Below are 19,194 nucleotides of genomic sequence, written 5' to 3' on the forward strand. Positions count from 1 at the left end.
CCTAAACGTATAGTACGGCCAGTATATTATTTAAATCAGCTAGCTGATTTTATAGATGACTGTAAAACCTTTTAGAAAGATAAATTATAATTATCTGAAAAGATAAACCTTCTATTAAGATTAAGAAGGGATAAAAAATAATCTTGGTCGGATATAACAAGGACTTTTTTAGACCAATTTCCGGGCTGGAGCCAGGGCTCTATTTAAGTATTTTGAAGTTTAATTCTTAAGATTAGAGCATATTAAATGTGGTATCTCTGTTCTTCTCTTAACCACCTTTTCTTTCTTATATAAGTCTTTATAATACGATATACCGTTATAAAATAATTAAAGTATAAAGAATATAACATAATAATTAACTGAACAGTAGGTGGATGTCAAACCCTAGGATCGCTTCTCCCTGTTCCTGTTAGCTTAGCTCCCGTTCCGATACGTACCTTTGAACTGAATCAAGGCAAGTCAGGCTGATGACTATCTAAGAGGTGACTGGTCCTGAACAAGAGAAGAGAAGTAAGGCCAGATAGTGCCGCGCAGCTATCCGTAAGTAAGTGCGGACGAGTGTTGTCGCTAAGCTTCCAAACTTATGGTTACTTAAAGACAGTTATATTGAGCACGAAGAACAGAACTAGCTAAGTACATGAAAGAGTGTCCTTTTATCTTATCCTTCGTCATAGCATCGCTATGTCATATCATATCACCGGATATGTTATTTCGTAGCACTGCTATGTCCTGTCGTAGCGCTTCCATGTCCTGTCGTAGCGCTGACATGTTATAGCTTGTCGGTGATATGTCCGTCATGGTCACGTGCCGTGTAACGGCTCCGGTTGTTGGTTACTCAGATCGGGATTCTACTCGATAAGAGTCCTTATCTGTCCGGGCGTAGCCTTCTGCCTGACGTGTCCGCCTCACTAGTCGTTCAGCTAGCAGGGGTCCGTAACACTGTACTTTATTTTGAAACTTCTTATAATTATAATTCACTAGTAAATGCCTCTTTAAATAATGATTTAAAAAAGCTATACTTTTTCTAAAGAGATCTGTAAAGTTATTAAAGCTTTTTAACTAGCTTTTTTTATAAGATCTTTCTCAAGTAAAGCTTAAAAGATCTCATTCTTTAAATTCATCTTATTTAAAAGACGTCGCAAAGATAAATAAGAATATTTAATAAAATAATAATCTAAGACTTTATAGTAAAGACACAGCCCTTACCCTCTATATTAATTTAAGATCTTCTTCAATATTTATTAAGCTTATTAAATAAGTTCAGTATTGGCTATAATTAATTCTCAGTTTATAATATTATTTAAGCTTATCTTCTTACTAAAGTTGTCTGCCTAGATATTAAAATATCTTGTCAAACCCTAGGATCGCTTCTCCCTGTTCCTGTTAGCTTAGCTTCCGTTCCAATACGTACCTTCGAATTGAATCGAGGTAAGTCAGGCTGATGACTATCTAAAGAGAACTGGTCCTGAACAAGAGAAGAGAAGTAAGGCCAGATAGTGCCGCGCAGCTATCCGTAAGTAAGTGCGGACGAGTGTTGTCGCTAAGCTTTACCAAACTTATGGTTACTTAAAGACAGTTGTATTGAGCACGAAGAACAGAACTAGCTAAGTACATGAAAGAGTGTCCTTATATCCTATCCTCCGTATACCATATCATATACCATTCAGGGTAGATCGGGGGTCGATCCAATCATGTTCCTGGGTCCCCGTATACCACATCGTATACCCTCGATGGTAGATCCGATGGTAGATGGTCACGTGACACAACGCTGCTTCGGTCGTTACTCAGACCGGGATTCTGCGCGATAAGAGTTGCTGGTTGTCCGAGCCCTGCCTTGTCATCGCTTTTCTGCCTAACGAGCCCGCTCCGCTAGTAACCTGGCTAGCAGGGGTCTGTAACATATCTAAACTACTTTAAGAATTAATTAATCTTTATTAATTTATTTATTATCTATTTAATCTGTTAACAGAAGCCTTCAAAGTTAGTTTTTTATTTAATATCTATTATTTATTAATAAATATTATTATTCAGGACTTAATACAGGAGATTCTTTTTATTTATATCCTTCTAACTATAATTGCTGATTTTAATTAACAGGTTGTTAACCTCTATAAGAAGATTATTAATTGTTTAATTTTCTTAATAAAATATAGATAACTTATTAATAGCTTTCTCTTAGCGGGTAAATCCTTATAGATTAATTTAAAATAATTAAATCAAGATTATAACTGAAAAGATAAGGCTTTTTTAGTTAATCTTAATCTACAAATTAATCTTTATCTTAGCTTTTCTGTCTAGAAGTATAAATATATATTAAGCTTATTCAGCTAGTAACTTAATAAACTATTAATTAATGTTAATCTTTATCTATATACTATTAAGCTAACTGGAAAACTTACTCTTATATTTCTTATTATAGCTTATAAGGATTAACAGCTTGAACTTCTTTATCTCAGCTAGTTTCTGAAAGAATATTAGTACTGATATAAAGACTAATATAATAAATATTTAAGAAGATAGAAATCAATTACTAATAAACTACTAAATTTATTAGAGACTAGCTTAAATCTTATTATTTATTATAAAATCCTGTTAAAAAAGGACATGTTGTATCCGAATATTTTAAAAAATTAATTCTTTAATTTATTTAATTAATTATTCTATAATATTATCACAAGAAGTACTGCTAGATTAACTTATTAAATCTATTAATATATTATAATCATGATATATAATTAATACCAGTCTAATAGATAGTTCTTAAAGAAAAAGAATTCAAAATTGTGATAGGCTTAAGAATCTAAGAATTACTTAAGATATATAAAGATAAGTAGAAGTTAAATTCTTTAGAAAGCTATCTAACTATAGACTAAATGATTCTTCTTATAGCTGATCTTTTTTAAAGACTTTCTGTACAGCATTAAAAAGTCTCTATATCTTTTAACTAGTTTCTCTGTAGCTTTTAAAGGGCTTCTCAGATTTCTTCTTTTTTATTAGATAAATCCTATACTTCTTCAGGTGTTGTTGATTTAGAGTTATAGGCCAGACAGGCCGGGATATAGGATGTTTCGGTTCCGGATGGCTGACAGGGTCTAACCCTTTTCATATGTGACCAGTAGGGATACGATAACTCAGAACACAGTTCTTTATCAATACCCGATTCAGTGAAGATTGAGAGATTGGGCTAAAGTGTATAAATAGAGATATAAAAAAAGAGTTTTACTGGTGGTTCCACGTCCAGCTATTTATCTGCTGGTGTGTGGCTTATGTCGCTGGCTAATGCTCAGGGGAGCTACTAGGCCAGTGTAGTCTATACTCGCGTGATAGGATGTGAGATAGGGTAATTGAGTGGGTGTACAAAATTAGGGTTCACATATCTATTTACATACGAGCGGAGTTGTTAGACAGTCACTATACCATGTCACATTCATACCAGTACGTTAAGATGAATATACCGCTGGCCACCTAGAGAATAAACAGAATGAAGACCTCATCCTAGTACCATCCTCTTAGACTAGCTGCCAGGAGAACATGTGGACTTATGACTCTATATAATCTGCCATGTAAATTAGCCTCAGATTAACTAAGTCCAGACTTGAACCTGTAATCTTTATAGTCCCGGTTTAGATGTGTCTGGGTACTAACTAGGGTGAAACTAACTCCCGGGCTCGTAATCTGTCATGTTCATACCAGTACGCCAAAACGATATACTGCTGGTCATCTGGGGAACAGACAGAACAAAGACTGTATCCCAACATACCATAATAAAGCATCTAATTTATTTCTCTAGTATGACCAACATACATATAAATTATGCGGAGACAGAACTCGTATCAAATAATCTAACATAAGAAATTATTCCTGACGCCTGTCTCAGCTCTAGGTACTTGTAATATCAGCTGTTATGAGCGCAGCTACCCTAGTTGATAGCTAAGCGCCGCAACAGCGCCAGGCAGCAGACCACACTAATGCGAGAATTCAGCAGCGCAAGTAATAGCCAACAGATACCTGTGGTACAATATATTGTGTGAAGTCTCCCTGCGATCATTGGTCCTACCAACTTGTAATCGCGCTGAACTAGGCACATCACCGGGCTGTGCTACCTTGCAGCATTAGCCTCCTCCAACAGCACTGATAGCACGCAAGGCTCTCTATTCTCTAACTAGACAAGGATACACAATCTCATAGCTATAAGAACTTCTCTCTCCCCGTTAACCAGTCCATCTCTCCAGTCAGCCTTCTTCATACGCATCCAGCCCATCCCTGAATACCAAATCCTTAATAGTCGAAACCATACCTCCCCTATACTTCCCACATCCATTACCATTACCCCCCCCCAATCCAAAACATCAAATCCTCAACCATGACAACCACCTACCTCTCCACCCACTTCCCCACCTTCCACCCAAACCCATCCGCCCCCACCAAAGACGAATTCACCCGTCTAGCCCAGCACATGCATTGGACTCCCAACTCCAAGAAATACCAACGCGAATGGGCAGCCTTCACGGGAAATGAATTCCACCACCACTTCGGTACGCAAAGCAAGCTAGAGAATTGGCAGGCTTTATGCAAGGAATTAAATCTGGATGGTCCGATTGCGTCGATGACTCAATGTCGGAAGGTTAGCTCTCATCCATGCATACTAAGTACAATGGGTGGGTTGGGTTTGGTTAACAGGTAGTCGATGGATAGGCCCTGGCAAAGGTTCATGTCAACTTGGTTGATTTGATTGACTCGCGGCGTGCGGGGACTCCGGTTCATAAATTCCAGAATGTGAGGGCGTTGAGAAGATATACGAGGGAGTCCGGGAAGGTTTTTCCAAAGGAGGCGGCGAAGAGGGAGGGGGGGTTGAGGGGTTTGTTGAGGGGGATTTGGTAGGAGGATATTATTGGGGGTGGTGGTATGTCTGATGTTTTTCTGGGATTGAGAGGTTTTGGCTGTTGATCTTGGTTTGTTAATGTTGGGTACGGTTCTTGACCGGGCTTTGATGTATATGCATAGCATATGTGGGTGATAATCTGGTTACCATAATATGAATCTGTCTGTAAAGATAAGATGTGACCACGGAGTGTTAGTTATAGGCGCTACAATAACCATCAACTGTTACAAGAGCATCACTGAAGTGGACAGATAGAAAACAATGAAAACCGCGCAACAAGAGCTGGATCATTTATGATCTACAAGGCTAACAGCCTTGTTTTCTCCAAGCCTTTCAGGGCTCTGTACTTCTTGTTATGCCTAGCTGAAAGGGTGCCTTGGTTCAGCCACACGCCACACGCCGCGCACTGGCATGATTGGCTACACAGGTTGTCTAGCAGGGGTATCTCCTCAGCCACCCCCGCTTTGAGCATGCGCCACGGCTGGCCAACATTGAACTCCATGCACAACAGCGATTATTCCTATACTACTGAGTGTGGCTATGTCCGTGTAGTTGCTGTGCATGACAGAAAAGCTTTTCGCTGTTCTAACTAACTAGACAATTTGATAACTGATCTTATTAGTTGATACTCAATATGGGTTAGTTTTCCGTTCTCTTCGGGGGGCATTGTGATTTCTTTATCCGAGTTCTCAAGTGTATTGTAATGAGGCTGTGAGAGCTACCACCACAGATACAGATGGTATCGTCTTGTCTTGCCTGTGAGGACGAGTCCCCCCACAGGTTGCCCTACATGTCACACGATCGAGAAAGCTCTCTAGATTTCTTACTCTGTCGTAATCAAGCTCCAAAATTAGTAAAGTAATCATACAAATTACCACCGTGAATAAGTCATATAACACCGATCATCTTTCAAAGATGCTGTTCATTAGTCGTAAAAGGCGGTCATCAACACCCGGTTACAAGGGCTATACGTGATGTATGCAATCCGCGCCATACAATCACTGGCCTGCAGTGAAAGAGATCCTTCGAACTTGGCCCTGCACACTGATAAGTAACAGCGATCATGAGTATCCAAAAGCACTCACCCAGTCCAGCTTCGCAAAGACATGCACATATCTCCCCGCTGCTTGGTATTCGAAACCATACCTCTGCAGCTCATCCAAGTCTACCGCACGACGTCGAAGGCTGGTCCACACTTCTTTCAACACGATATCATCCCAAGGATAATCCATCCGCGAGACTAATCTGTCATCCACGTAGGATTTAAAATCCGTTCGGTTGCGCCTTTTTTGTCGCGTCTCCCAGAGAATTCTCCTCGGGGCGGCGTCAGGGGCGTCCCCGGCATAGTTGTTGCCGTGGGCGCGGCCCCGAGTAGATGGTGGTAGCTGCGACTGTGAGGATTGGTGAAAGACATTCCTTGGAACAGAACTGGAAAAAGGAGTGGAAAATGAATCATGATCCTCAATAATCGTAGGGGGTACGCGCACTTGCCCAGGGGTAGGGCCGCGCGTAATGGGGGACTGTGGCCTGTGTGTTAGTGGAGGGTTCACGGAATCCCGCCGGCTGGCTGAACCGTAGGCTTCAATTCCCGACTGGCCACCATGGAACAACATAACACTGTGGCCTACTGAAGTCATCAGGTCCATAGTGTGGAAATTCACGGGATCTTCCTGGAAAGAATTCACTCCGGGACGTGGAGGCAGGGGCGGAGGCTGAGTCTGGTTCTCAAGCCGCATGCGATTGTCCATGGGAGAGGAAGGACCATGTAGGAGGTTTACCACGGCAGGCTCTCTCCAAATGGCAGCCAAGAACGCTACAAGCGCTTGCATCCACTCAGAACGCGTAGGGGCCGGTGATGTTCCAGCCATCGGTTGTTGGCCCTGGTTGCGCGAATTTGAGTCCTGGTAAGGAACTGGGCTCATTCTGTTGTCCGTAGAGAGTAGAATAAGACTGGTGTCGATATCTGGGTTTGAGTCTTCAGACTCAATTCCCGATGCCGATCCGGAGGGAGAGCTGGAGATGGATCTCTCCACCGGCTCACCGTCAACCTCTGCTTCTAGTTGTAGACGAGCAGATCCCCTACTCTCTGCCTCGTGGATGAGAGTCTCAACATTGGTAGAATCCAGCTCGACAGCGACATCAGGGTATGCGTTGCGGTAGATCCTAAATGGGTCAGTTCTATCGTATGTTGGGTGCAAGTCACAAATACTCACCCTGGTTGATTTCCAATAGCTGGTAGCATAGTGACGGTGAAATGTAAAATGGACTTCTGGTGTTCCAGTTCGGCCTGAATCTGACGCAGCTTCCTATGCAGCCTGAGGCGCATAATTCGGCTCGCTGCCATAGCGTGGGCAACATCCCTGAGTTTGGTATATGTCCAGGAGCAGTCCTGTGCAATCCAAAGTGCGCAGGGCAGCATCTGTGGCATGTAACGCGGCCGAGGATCGGTCAAGATATCCACCAACTGGATCAAAAACATCCCTACCCTATCAGCCTCCCAAAGGCTGCGTTCGACCACATGTCGGATGGAGGCAAGAGAGTGCAAAGCTCTGAGGATCCCGTGGGAGAGTTCAGCGGTGGCAACAATGAGTGAGATAATTTCGGCCATGAAGTTAGTCTAGCTGAGGGGTAGAATGGAGCTCCTCATCCGCATTGAGTTATGATGGATGAAGGCTAGACGCATATATATACATGGGGTATTTGAGCATTGTGGCAGAGTGACGAGACTGAACCTCATCGGACGTGGCAGTCTGGAAAAAAGGGGATTGTCATGAAGAAAGATCCATTGTTGCCCAACTGACCGACAGTCGATGCTTACCAGCTGAGCCACCTGAATTGTGCGTGATTTTATGAAGTGGGCAGGCAACCAGGCAACGGCGACACGTTCATTCGTTGGTTGAAACGCGATGGGGAGTCACGTGGCCTCGGCGCGTAAACATCATCAGCCTGTCACTGATAACAGCACAGCCCGGGTGCCAAAGGCACTGAGGTCTGGATGTATATCTGCATAAGCGCCTGAAAATATGATTGGACCTTCAGCACGACGTGCCAATAATAGCATGATAGTGAGGCAATCTGGCTGCCCCCTCTATTGGTCAGGTTTGTGATGAGGGAGGTACTCCGTACCTGCTCCCCTTCCCCAGCCTTGCCCCTCACTATTGTCGTAGAGGTCTATTCTGAAGTGCCTCACTTACTACTATTGTGGCCCAATCCTGCAGGATTATTCCGCAACGGCCGTTGTAATTTCCCTGATCGGAGGGAATTGCGGCAGCTCGATCGCTACTAGTAGCATGGAGTAACATGGGGATTCAAGTCCGTGCACAGGATCGGTGACGCTCCCACCTGATCTAGACCGATCCAGGGTAGAATAAAGAGCAGCACTTCGCTGTTATAATGAGAACATAGCCTCGAATTTGTGCTGCGCCTTGATCGCAAGAAGTGGGGATATTATGATGGTAGCTATTACCACCACTCCTCCCTTCCTGAGCCCCTGAAAAATGCCTTATGAGCGGAGGAAAGAGTGCCGACCAATTCACAAGGTGATAAGAACAACCCTCCTTCTGAATGGTGATTGGACCGGGCAAGACAAAACCATCCCCGACTGGCTCCCCTATTAGCCTTGCTATCCCTCAATACCCGCCGGTCATTGGCTGCGGGAGATGTGACTCGGCACTAATTATGCAGTGTGATGGACCAATGAGCGGCAAAAATAGACCAACCTCACCAACGGACTGCCAACGTCATATGCACAGGGGTATGAAACATGGCCGCGGGCTGCATCTACCCTTTTCCTCAGAGCTTCAGAGGCACAGGCTTTTCAGCCTCAGTGTCTTGTTGTGAGGGAGTAGGAGATCCCCTCGAGAAATGACTCCGTGGGGAGCATCATATCACCCCAGACACATGATTATGCTATCGTGGTACGTGCGTTAAGATTGTTAGTTCTATTAATGGGCCTCAGAATTATGCCTGTGCATAAATGCCACGAGTTGCTGCTATGCCTGCAGTCACTGTATGACCTCACATCATTACTTTAGAGGGAACGGTAGTATCTGTGATATATTCGTAACTGACTGATCTTACTCACGATCCTTGCGCGATATATCATAGTATGACGTTTGAAATGGACGAAGTTAATCGATAAAATATAGTCTACAGGCTACCATTAGACTTCAGCAAAACATATTTCCCACTCCCCTCCTTACGATATTGGCTTAGTGGGGATGAAATAGATAACTTTAATCCGGGTGCATTGACACCGTCTCGTTGTTCTTTAATAGTAGTCTTAGTGAAGATTATATAAATACGCCATCTGTAAAAGGGGGTTTCTAGACAAGGGCTTTCCTTCCTATTGGGCATCTCGTTGCCGCGGTAATCGCCCCAAACGAATCGCCTGTGTTGTATGGGCGAAAGATCTCATCTTAGATCTGATTCCTATGCGTGTTCGGAATATAAGTTTCCATAATCCTGAAATGGTCTTGGCGGTAACAAAGGAAGTTAAACACGCAACCTGCTTCTGGTATATGCTCCAAGAGACAAAGAAACCTCGGTGTGACCTTACCAAGGTATATAAGGAGCACCATCTCCCGTCCACCTGGCCTAGGCGTTCATTCACCTCTCCAATATTGACACCCCAGAGTCATAATGTCCACACCCTCCACCGCCGACCAGGTCGTGTTAGACAGTTTTGAAATCTCTCGTCTGACGCCGGTCGAACTACGCGAAGAGACCTGGGGCTGGGTGATCTATCGAACGACCTACCAATCCGACGCGGCATTTAACAGAACGATTGACATCATCACATTCTGGATTAAACATGATGTTTTAACCAACTTCAACTACCGCTCCGCACCACCCTCAGATCTTGCGCCTAGACATCAGCTGTGGACCCGCCACCAATTCACAATTTTCGAAGATCTGACCACCCTGGACGGAGCATCGATCGATACTGTCAGGGAACAATTCGAGGCGTGGGGCGAGAGTCTAGGGATGCGAGATCAGTGGAATAAATATCGCGTTTGTATGATGATCGACCAGGAAGCAGTGGACCGGCTAAGCCAGGCGGTCCTGGCAGAAGAGCATAATGAGCTGTCTGTGGATAAGTGCCTCGAGGATTGGAAACGGTGGCATGTTCCGGTGATTGAGGCATTCCCGGATCTGGATGTGGGGGACGACTACCAAGGGTGGATAAACTGCTCTATCTCTCAGCTGTTTCGCCTGTGGACGTTGATGGGAGATGCGATGTCTGTGGGCAGAGCTACCTATATGGCGGAGGACGGGATTTACTAAGCTTGATGATTGATCAGGGATCTGGTTTTCTGCTACGAAAAACGGTGATGCTGTTGGGATGGAGGATACAACCAGTTTGAACTTTTGATGGGAGATTATCAGTATAATTCCTTCTGGATTGGCAATCCTTGGCCTACTGAAGAACCCCTCACACGGATAAATCAGGGCATCGTGGCGTCTTACTCAGCATTCAGTCTTCGGGGTCAATTTCAAGCCCGAGGGTGGCTGCTTACATCGTTGATTAACCGTAACTTGGAATGAACGAATGGTTATAGCTCGCCTGGCCCCACTCCTGCTCCTGCTTCCGATTGCTGGATAATGATTCTCTAATGATTCATGCAGAACTCTGGACCCGCAGAAGAGAGTAGTATTAATACCCTGAAGATTATGCTCCGATTATAATCTGCAATATTATACTTAGGGCTTGAAGGACGCTCCCCGACGTATAAATGTACCCGCTATTGATGTTTACTTTGTGTAGCCAGGGAGGCAATGTGCTCGGGTTGTCGGACTTGACATCTAGGCCCCTCGAGTATGACGTATGAAGATATATTGAACAAATATCAGACCCATCGTGCCTGCTTACGACCTCCGAATACGGTTTGTTTGGTGCGCCAAGACCCCCAATAAGCAGCTTACAGGAAATAGGCACAATCAGGCAAGCTACATCATTAGTGACATAGTCTCGGGGTAGCCACGGAGGATAAAGATGGTCTGCTAATTGAAATCCTGCATTGCTACACTTCAGGCTAAATTGAGCGGGTGATCGACCGCGGGGTTACCGGTTCCGTTCACCATAGTGAAGCTTATCTCAGGCCGTCAAAGTTGACCCGAGGTGCGGTGACATATAAATGGGATGGTTAGTAGTGAATATGCGAGCATTGAGAGGAAAGATATCAAACATCTGTACGATGGTTACTACTTCGTTACTTGTCGCTTTGGCGGCTCTGCCCTCCACCATATTGGCTCAGGTCAACACCACTTATGTCGACTACAATATCGTCGCTCATCCGGACCTGTCTCCCTTGAGCACCGATTTGGTCGATTTCTCTTTCCCAGATTGTTCCAAAGGCCCAATGAGCGAAAACCTAGTCTGCAATATCTCTGCCAGCCCCCATGATCGAGCCGCAGCACTCGTTTCCATCTTTACCGTGGAAGAGCTCATCAATAGCACCGGCAACAGAATCCCTGCAATCCCTCGCTTGGGTCTTCCACCCTATCAAATCTGGAATGAAGCACTTCATGGCCTGTACCTCGCTAATTTCACGGAGTCGGGGGCATACAGCTGGTCCTCCTCATTCCCATCACCAATTCTGACCATGGCCGCCCTGAACCGAACTCTGATCAATCAGATTGGCCAGATTATTGCTACCCAAGGCCGCGCGTTTAACAACGCTGGACGATATGGTCTGAATGCTTGGTCGCCGAACATCAATGCCTTTAGACACCCAGTCTGGGGCCGTGGACAGGAAACGCCTGGCGAGGACGCCAACTGTTTGTGTGCAGCATACGCATATGAATACATCACCGGGCTACAGGGAGATCCGAACCATCCCAAAATCATTTCTACAGCAAAGCACTATGCAGGTTACGATATTGAGAATTGGCACCAGCATTCCCGCTTCGGTAATGACATGAACATAACCCAGCAAGATCTGTCTGAGTATTTCACCCCACAGTTTGTCACTGCTGTTCGGGATGCAAAGGTACGCAGCGTGATGCCATCTTACAATGCGGTCAACGGTGTTCCTAGCGCGGTCAACTCTTTCCTTCTACAAACTCTCGTCCGTGACTCCTGGGGATTTATCGAGGATGGGTTCATGCCATCTGATTGCGATGCGGTTTACAACGTCTTTAATCCTCATGGGTATGCAGCCAATTTGACTAGCGCATCAGCAGACTCCTTACGCGCCGGGACAGATATCGACTGTGGAATCTCTTATCAAAACACCCTCATGGAGGCACTGAACGAGGGCGAGATCTCTCCCAGCGAGATCGAGCGTGCAGTGACCCGGTTTTACTCGAACCTTGTAAGCGCTGGCTATTTTGATGGACCCGACGCTCTGTACCGCGACCTAGAATGGTCTGATGTCGTCACCACGGACTCCTGGAATATCGCGTACGAAGCTGCAGTGGAAGGCATCGTTCTGCTCAAGAATGACGGCACTCTTCCACTGTCGCAGAACGTGAAGCGCGTTGCCCTAATCGGGCCATGGGCTAACGCGACCACGCAAATGCAGGGGAACTATCACGGTGTCGCTCCCTATCTCATCAGCCCACTCGATGCATTACAAGCATCTAATTTGACCGTCAACTACGCCTTTGGGACCAACATCTCTTCCAACTCCACTGACAACTTCGCCGCTGCATTCACTGCAGCCAAACAATCCGATATTATCGTCTTCGCTGGCGGAATCGACAACACTCTCGAAGCCGAAGAGCTAGACCGAGACAACATTACCTGGCCCGGGAACCAGCTCGAGCTGATACATCAACTAAGCAATCTCAACAAGCCGCTAATTGTCCTCCAAATGGGCGGCGGCCAAGTCGACTCTTCATCCTTAAAAACCAGCAACAACATCAATGCCATCCTCTGGGGCGGCTACCCCGGCCAATCCGGCGGCCAGGCCCTAATAGATATCATCACTGGAACCCGCGCCCCTGCCGGCCGACTAACCACAACCCAATATCCCGCCGAATATGCCCTACAATTTCCAGCGATCGACATGAACTTGCGTCCCCACGGCGACAACCCGGGCCAAACCTACATGTGGTACACCGGCAAACCAGTCTACGACTTCGGACACGGTCTCTTCTACACCACATTCGAGACATCCCTTTCCCCGAGCCTCAAGAACATGGCCTCCTTCGATATTACTGAACTCCTATCCAGACCACACGGCGGATACAATGTCGTCGAACAGCTCCCCTTCTCGAACTTCACCATCAACATCACAAATACCGGGAACGTGGTGTCCGATTACTCCGCTATGCTCTTTGCAAACACAACAGCGGGTCCAAGTCCATACCCTAATAAATGGCTCGTTGGGTTTGATCGTATCGGACCGGTGGAGCCACGTGCTACCATGGAAATGTCGATTCCTGTGTCGTTGGATAATGTCGCTCGCACGGATACAAGAGGTAACCGTATCGTTTATCCGGGGAAGTATGAGCTCGCGTTGAATAATGAGCGATCGGTGGTACTGCAATTCACTTTGACGGGCAATGCAACTACGGTTGCTGAGTGGCCGCTGGATGAGCAGTAGATTTGTCTCCATTGGTCAGTGTTTTGAAATAGGTTTATCGCATGAATTATGACAACTAACCACTCAGTCAAAAGGACATGCCCTCAACCAGATCAATCCCACAAAGTAATTGATTTGACAAATAAATCAAACACAATAAGAAATTAAAAAGCAGTAGTACCGTGCACAATGCGCTTTAAACCTCTTACCAAAATAACTCAGACATAATAACATCTGATAACCTATATACATACTCCTCCACCCTCAAAACCAAAACACCCCCCTCTCCCCTCCCCCTCCCCAACCCCAGCCTCCCTCAACTTTTCCTTCAACCTCCGCGTAACCGCAGCCGGATACTCAGCCGACGCATGCGCCGGCCCCTCTCCCGTCGCAGCCAATCGATCCGTAAGTCCATTATCCGTTCTGAAGAACGGTACGGGAGGAACGCCATTCTTAGCTGCTGTGCAGGCCTGATATAGCGCTTGGAATCTTTCCTCGTTGTATCCCCCACCGGTGATCACAGCACGGGGTGGATCGGTGAAGTCGTTGGATCCGATTTGAGTGTGCAGTTTTGATGGGGGAGGTGGAGATCCAGAGAGGATTAGGGGGACTTCGCGCTCCGCGGCGGAGAGATTGTGGCCGGCGTAGACGACTGGGTTGTTGTTAGGGGGTGTGTGGGATAGGATTGGGGGAGGGGGGGTAGCAGACCGTTGTATTCCGGGAGGAGGAGGGTTCGGATTAGGGCTGCGACTTCGCGCATGGCGCCGCAGAGGATGACGGGGGTGGGAGTGGACATTTTGTTCGGGTCGGTTGTGGGTGGGTAGGATGTTAAGGTTGAATGAAGTTGAAGTCTGACTGGGGAATGGTTAGAGTTTTAAGACGTGGCGATGGATGGTTATGAAGGATTTCTCTCATGAGGTGAGTAGTGAGTAATACGGTTCCGCAGTTGCAAGGGTCGGGGATGAGGTCAAGCCCGATTGATTTATCTTTAATACCAGGTTCATCCAATTTCAAATCCTACCTTCGCCACTCCCCCTCCCTCTATCAAGTCATGAGATCACCATTGCCATTCCCGTCGGCCTTATTTTATATTCCGAGGTGAATAAGCAACCCCACCACATCAATATCCATATAACTCACCACTACTCCGTGCTCTACCTGCCAACAACCCCCCACAGAAATACCAACCATGTCCAAACCCCTACACGACAACGTCGCCCGAACCAAATCCGCCTCCATTCCCGGCCGAGCGACCTTCATCCTCCTCCGCGCCCTCGACGTCTGGTTCCAATACACTCTCCTACACCAAGGATGGGCCTCAACCCTCATCACCACCCTCGGCGGCACAACCACCAACCCTAACCCTAACCTGCCCACCTACCACACCCTCCTCACCCTTCTCGCCCTAGGCTCCAGTCTCAAACAAATAACCACCATCCTATTCATCTCCGAACAATCCACCCCCATCTCCTCCGCAATCCTAATCGCCTTCTTCAACACCCTCCTCAACACCCTAAACACCTTCCTGGCCGTTTGGTCCCCCACCTCCGCATCCGTGTCCACCCCCGCCATCCTCCTCGGCACAACAGCCTACACTCTCGGCCTCCTCACAGAAACAATCTCCGAGTTCCAGCGTCGCGCGTTCAAACAAAACCCCGCTAATAAAGGTAAGCCGTTCGCCGGGGGCTTGTTCTCGTTCGCAACGAATATAAATTACGGCGGGTATACGGTTTGGCGTGCCGGTTATGCCTTGGTCTCGGGTAGTTGGGGGTGGGCAATTGCGTGCTTTGGGTTCTTCTTTTGGGATTTTAAGGTGAGAGGCGTGCCGGTTTTGGAGAGGTATTTGGTTGAGAGGGTAAGTTTGATTTCTTCATACCCTGTCCTGCCCTACCCTACCCTGGGTTAGGGGTTATGTTCGGGGGTGCGTGGGTGGATTGATTGAATGAATGAATGCTGACGGGGATGTGTGCTTGTTTTTAGTATGGGGATGCGTATGTGGAGATTGTGAAGAACGTGGGGTATCGTTTGCTTCCGGGGGTTTATTGAGATTGCCCCTTTTTTTTTTTGCTTTCGGTTTTGGGGGATGTATGTTTCCTATTCTGGACTCATGGCGAGGAAGTTTAGTTTCTTCTTTGGGGGTTGCATGCTTGATGCTGGTGAAGGGTATATTTGGTGTGCGCAAAACAGGGAGTCTGGGTCAATTTGGTTGGATGGAATGAATTCCAAGTTTTATGGTTGTATTAATACATACAATAGATTTATCTTACTACGGTTGTCGAGATCGAGGTTGAAGGGTTGTCCATTAATCATACATAACTCATAATCATAACATACTAGTATAATTTACAAAAACACAAATAAGCCCACCGCTAACACAACCCCCCAAGCCCAACCCCTGTCGTCCCATCCCCCAACCCCAACGGCAAACCGTGATACCTAGATGTCAAGGGGTAGCAGACCGTTGTATTCAGGGAGCATGAGGGTTCGAATCAGGGCAGCGACTTCGCGCATGGCGCTGCAGAGATAATAAAAATAAAGATAGATATTTTACTCAGTTATAGATAAATAAGGTTGAAGTTGAAGTCAATATTCAGAGTTTAAAGATATGGCAATAAGTATTTGTAAAGGATTTCTTATAATATAAGTAATGCGATTCCACAGTCACATATATCAGGAATAAATAAGGTCAAGCCTGATTCATTTATCTTTTCTTTAATACAGAAATATCTACTAGTAACCACTGCACTCAAACACGGTTCATCCAATTTCAAATCCTACCTTCGCCACTCCCCCTCCCTCTATCAAGTCATGAGATCACCATTGCCATTCCCGTCGGCCTTATTTTACATCCCGAGGTGAATAAGCAACCCACCTGTCTATCATCATCCATGTAAGTACTGTAAACATGACGATCAGACACACACCCTATTATCCTATCCACTTGTAGAGATTTCAGGTACTCCGTATTAAGTCTCTATGTAAAGACATAGAAAATAGTAGATTGATGTCAGGTATTCTGACTAAGTAAAATTGTAGCAGTAGCAGGATTCAAACCCGCACGCAGCAGCTAATTATTATTATAGTCCCTCAAATCATAATAATTTAGTGGCATCAGTGGTGCCCGTCTTATATCATAACGATGAAAAAAACAATTGACCTACGCAGGATTCGAACCTGCAATCTCTTGATCCGTAGTCAAGCGCCTTACCATTGGGCCAGCAGGCCATTTGATGGTTTAGACGTTAGGTTTATAAACTTATTAACCTGCAATACTGGGTTGGGGTTGGTTCTTGACTTGGTTACGGAGGGGGTGGATAATTGGTTGATCCCGGGGGTTCATTGACGACTTCATTCAATTATCAAATTTGGGAGGGGCAATTAGGCAAGTCGTTTGTTTTGTGTTTTTCACTTTCGGACTAAAGCTGCAGCAGTTCCGTTTTTCAGGAGGTTGGATGTTTGGTTGGTTTCTTATGGTCGTATGCTCGGGGCTTCATCTTCTCATGATGGGTAGATTTGATGTGGAAAAGGGGAGGACTAAATCTGGCTAGTTGACTACTAGTCACTCAAACTATTAAGCCTATGATAGTTTATGGAATATACCCGAACTTGTACTACATTTATATGTGTATTGAAGGGTTGTACATTAATCATAGCTCATCATCATAACACGGCATAATTTACAACAACATAAAGCACACCGTAAACAATGCGATGACCCAGGGCAAACTCTGCATCGCACCTGAACCCTTCAAAAATGCACCCCCCGACTCCGCCGTATGATTAGCCGACCCATTCACCGCCGTCGTCCCATCGCCCAACCCCAACGGCAACCCCTGATACCCAAACGTCAAATTCTGCGGAATAGACGTGTTATAACACTCCCCATTGGCAATATCCAAGTTCATCAAATCCTCCGCATGCAAGAAAAACATATAATTCGACTGATTCAGGTTCTTGAACCCCGAAGTATCATATGGGAATCTATCCCCGGAGTCCGTCGCACTTGTGTTCCGGAGCCAGATACACTGCACTTGGCCCGGGAAATCGGTGGCCATTTCTGGGTAATCGCGCATGATGTCGCTGTTGCTGGTGTCGGCGATGAGGATGAATTTACGTTGTGGGAAGGTCTCGAAGATCTTGGTGAGGAGGTATTTGCGGATGGAGAGGGTGGCGGACACGTCGCTGAAGTTGAGGGGACGGGTGTCGAAGGAGCCTCCTGGGTAGGTGTCGTAGATAAATTGCATGTAGTTTCGGGTTACTTGTTCGGGGGTTGTTGTCTATTATATGATGTTAGTATGGAGGTGTGACAAAGGTGAGGGGGGGCTGACTAGGTAGTGGAAGTGTAGGTTTGGGACGCTGATAGACCAGTTGCGGTAAATGTCGGGCATGTTTTCCCATGGTCTGAAGGGACGGGCAAATGAATTAAGCAACCCTTGCTCGGGTTCATAGATCTTGGTGACTCGTAGGATGTCGTCAATGTCGGAAATGATGGTAAGACCGGTGGGAGGCACCAGATAGGCTGTGCTGTTTCCGATGGTTGCCCCCTCCACATATGTGTTCAGTCGTTGGATGGCCGAGGTTTCATTGCCGGCTGTCAGATTATTGAGTGCAATTGGCACGAAGGTGTCAAAGTCACCTTCAACGGTGGTATTGTATGGCAGAGTGAGATCCTGGGTGCCACCGGTGGTATTGGAGGCTCCACCGCCGCCGGGCTGGCCGCTGGATCCTTGACTCGGGGCTGGCTCCAGGTGGATGGTGTTGACAGGGACGTGTGGCTGCTGAACCACCAGGATTTCCGCCGTCAGGTTCCGCGCTTGATCCTGCTCGGATTGCGAAAGATCTGAGATGCTGGTATTTCCGAGGAAGACGTTGGCCAACTTGTTCAAATCGGAGACGGAGGTGTTGGGTTGTTTGTAGACATTTCCGTGGAAGCGGACGTTCCAGCCGGAGCTTGTCCAGTTGGCGTAGGGGTCGATATTCAACACATTGGTGGGCAAGGCTGCCAACTCGGCGCTATTTAAGCCCAGAGAGCTCACCACAGCATCGCCCGTGGGGAAGCCCTGGAAGTAGTTGGGCACGCCCGATGCGACCCACGAAGGTAGATCCGACCCGAGTCCGGAAAGAACGCTGTGAATGTCGGAATCCACATCACTCAAGATATTTCGACCCGCCACTCGAGAAGGATAATTCTGGACGGGGGATGGAGTGATAACGGGCTCAGGTGGCGCGACATCATTGACAAAGGCTGTAGGAGCCGGGACGGCGGAGACAATGGAGAGAAGAGCAGCCTGCACCAGGGTCTGACGGGCAGATGTTGACACCCTCATTTTAGCAGACCTTGAAAAGGGAATTATGTACTTGTTGGATGCAAACCTGGTGAGGCTGTGTCGATCGTTAAATATCGAAATATGGACCGACGTCATTACCCTGCAGATCATCGGAGAACTGCAGGGCCACGCAGGCAGCCCATTCATTGGCTCCGTGCAGCAAGACCCTGCCCCACATCTAATTAAACCACAACCACTGACGAATCAAATATCTGGGTCAGGGACACATCAGGGTCTATTCTTACGTCATTTCCTCGGCGACATGCACAAATTACTATGATGCAGTTGGGATTTGACCGAGTAGTTATGCTCACCCTGGTTGCGTCATACAGTTCAGCATATTTCCAACAACTCTCCGTGGCTCGAGCTAGGAAACCTGCCTCAACTGTATGGTAAAAATCGAAAGCAGCCATGTTCGTGGCATCTACAGCCGCCATGCATCTCCGAAGACTAA

General features: G+C 46.5%; 8 protein-coding genes and 1 non-coding gene across 9 annotated transcripts; 5 read left to right on the top strand and 4 right to left on the bottom strand.

The window, feature by feature from the left end:
• Positions 1-4,237: 4,237 nt before the first annotated feature.
• BO94DRAFT_563167 (uncharacterized protein) lies at positions 4,238-4,881 on the top strand (the record flags this gene model as incomplete). The annotated part of the gene is made up of 2 exons (XM_025614338.1): positions 4,238-4,624; positions 4,696-4,881. Exons 1-2 carry the CDS (start codon positions 4,364-4,366, stop codon positions 4,879-4,881), a joined length of 447 nt encoding a protein of 148 aa, XP_025471310.1. The 5' UTR covers positions 4,238-4,363.
• Positions 4,882-5,128: 247 nt separating this feature from the next.
• On the top strand, positions 5,129-5,677 carry BO94DRAFT_278211 (uncharacterized protein). Its single transcript, XM_025606609.1, has one exon. The coding sequence runs from the start codon at positions 5,176-5,178 to the stop codon at positions 5,473-5,475; it is 300 nt and encodes a 99-aa protein (XP_025471311.1). The 5' UTR covers positions 5,129-5,175; the 3' UTR covers positions 5,476-5,677.
• On the bottom strand, positions 5,462-7,823 carry BO94DRAFT_531509 (uncharacterized protein). Its single transcript, XM_025610912.1, has 3 exons — positions 7,096-7,823; positions 5,968-7,045; positions 5,462-5,919 (listed from the first exon to the last, which is right to left on the bottom strand). The coding sequence occupies exons 1-3, from the start codon at positions 7,488-7,490 to the stop codon at positions 5,881-5,883; spliced, it is 1,512 nt and encodes a 503-aa protein (XP_025471312.1). The 5' UTR covers positions 7,491-7,823; the 3' UTR covers positions 5,462-5,880.
• Positions 7,824-9,496: 1,673 nt separating this feature from the next.
• On the top strand, positions 9,497-10,456 carry BO94DRAFT_531510 (uncharacterized protein). The gene has a single exon (XM_025610913.1). It carries the CDS (start codon positions 9,524-9,526, stop codon positions 10,166-10,168), a length of 645 nt encoding a protein of 214 aa, XP_025471313.1. The 5' UTR covers positions 9,497-9,523; the 3' UTR covers positions 10,169-10,456.
• Positions 10,457-11,079: 623 nt separating this feature from the next.
• Positions 11,080-13,644, top strand: BO94DRAFT_609940 (beta-xylosidase; the record flags this gene model as incomplete). The annotated part of the gene is made up of 1 exon (XM_025616591.1): positions 11,080-13,644. One exon carries the CDS (start codon positions 11,080-11,082, stop codon positions 13,432-13,434), a length of 2,355 nt encoding a protein of 784 aa, XP_025471314.1. The 3' UTR covers positions 13,435-13,644.
• An 11-nt stretch (positions 13,645-13,655) lies between these two features.
• On the bottom strand, positions 13,656-14,351 carry BO94DRAFT_609942 (uncharacterized protein; the record flags this gene model as incomplete). Its single annotated transcript, XM_025616592.1, has 2 exons — positions 14,122-14,351; positions 13,656-14,065 (listed from the first exon to the last, which is right to left on the bottom strand). Exons 1-2 carry the CDS (start codon positions 14,207-14,209, stop codon positions 13,656-13,658), a joined length of 498 nt encoding a protein of 165 aa, XP_025471315.1. The 5' UTR covers positions 14,210-14,351.
• A 239-nt stretch (positions 14,352-14,590) lies between these two features.
• On the top strand, positions 14,591-15,641 carry BO94DRAFT_531511 (uncharacterized protein). The gene is made up of 2 exons (XM_025610914.1): positions 14,591-15,268; positions 15,394-15,641. The coding sequence occupies exons 1-2, from the start codon at positions 14,603-14,605 to the stop codon at positions 15,457-15,459; spliced, it is 732 nt and encodes a 243-aa protein (XP_025471316.1). The 5' UTR covers positions 14,591-14,602; the 3' UTR covers positions 15,460-15,641.
• A 925-nt stretch (positions 15,642-16,566) lies between these two features.
• Positions 16,567-16,638, bottom strand: BO94DRAFT_t82. Its single transcript has one exon. It is a non-coding gene; the product is annotated as a tRNA-Arg (tRNA).
• Positions 16,639-17,000: 362 nt separating this feature from the next.
• BO94DRAFT_563169 (phosphatidate phosphatase App1 family protein) lies at positions 17,001-18,740 on the bottom strand (the record flags this gene model as incomplete). Its single annotated transcript, XM_025614339.1, has 3 exons — positions 17,001-17,024; positions 17,211-17,690; positions 17,742-18,740. The coding sequence occupies 3 exons, from the start codon at positions 18,738-18,740 to the stop codon at positions 17,001-17,003; spliced, it is 1,503 nt and encodes a 500-aa protein (XP_025471317.1).
• Between the last annotated feature and the right edge of the window lie 454 nt (positions 18,741-19,194).

The sequence above is a fragment of the Aspergillus sclerotioniger genome (assembly GCF_003184525.1).
Source record: "Aspergillus sclerotioniger CBS 115572 chromosome Unknown BO94scaffold_4, whole genome shotgun sequence".
In the NCBI taxonomy this organism is placed as follows: Eukaryota; Fungi; Ascomycota; class Eurotiomycetes; order Eurotiales; family Aspergillaceae; genus Aspergillus; species Aspergillus sclerotioniger.

What these genes read in the sequence shown, in the direction of transcription:
- BO94DRAFT_531509 (XM_025610912.1), bottom strand. Translation starts at nt 7,490, where the DNA reads ATGGCCGAAATTATCTCACTCATTGTTGCCACCGCTGAACTCTCCCAC. An exon ending in GCTATTGGAAATCAACCAGG is followed by an intron (nt 7,046 to 7,095) that starts GTGAGTATTTGT and finishes TGACCCATTTAG; the next exon opens with GATCTACCGCAACGCATACC. An exon ending in TCTTTGCGAAGCTGGACTGG is followed by an intron (nt 5,920 to 5,967) that starts GTGAGTGCTTTT and finishes ATCAGTGTGCAG; the next exon opens with GGCCAAGTTCGAAGGATCTC.
- BO94DRAFT_531511 (XM_025610914.1), top strand. Translation starts at nt 14,603, where the DNA reads ATGTCCAAACCCCTACACGACAACGTCGCCCGAACCAAATCCGCCTCC. An exon ending in AGAGGTATTTGGTTGAGAGG is followed by an intron (nt 15,269 to 15,393) that starts GTAAGTTTGATT and finishes GCTTGTTTTTAG; the next exon opens with TATGGGGATGCGTATGTGGA.
- BO94DRAFT_278211 (XM_025606609.1), top strand. Translation starts at nt 5,176, where the DNA reads ATGATCTACAAGGCTAACAGCCTTGTTTTCTCCAAGCCTTTCAGGGCT.
- BO94DRAFT_531510 (XM_025610913.1), top strand. Translation starts at nt 9,524, where the DNA reads ATGTCCACACCCTCCACCGCCGACCAGGTCGTGTTAGACAGTTTTGAA.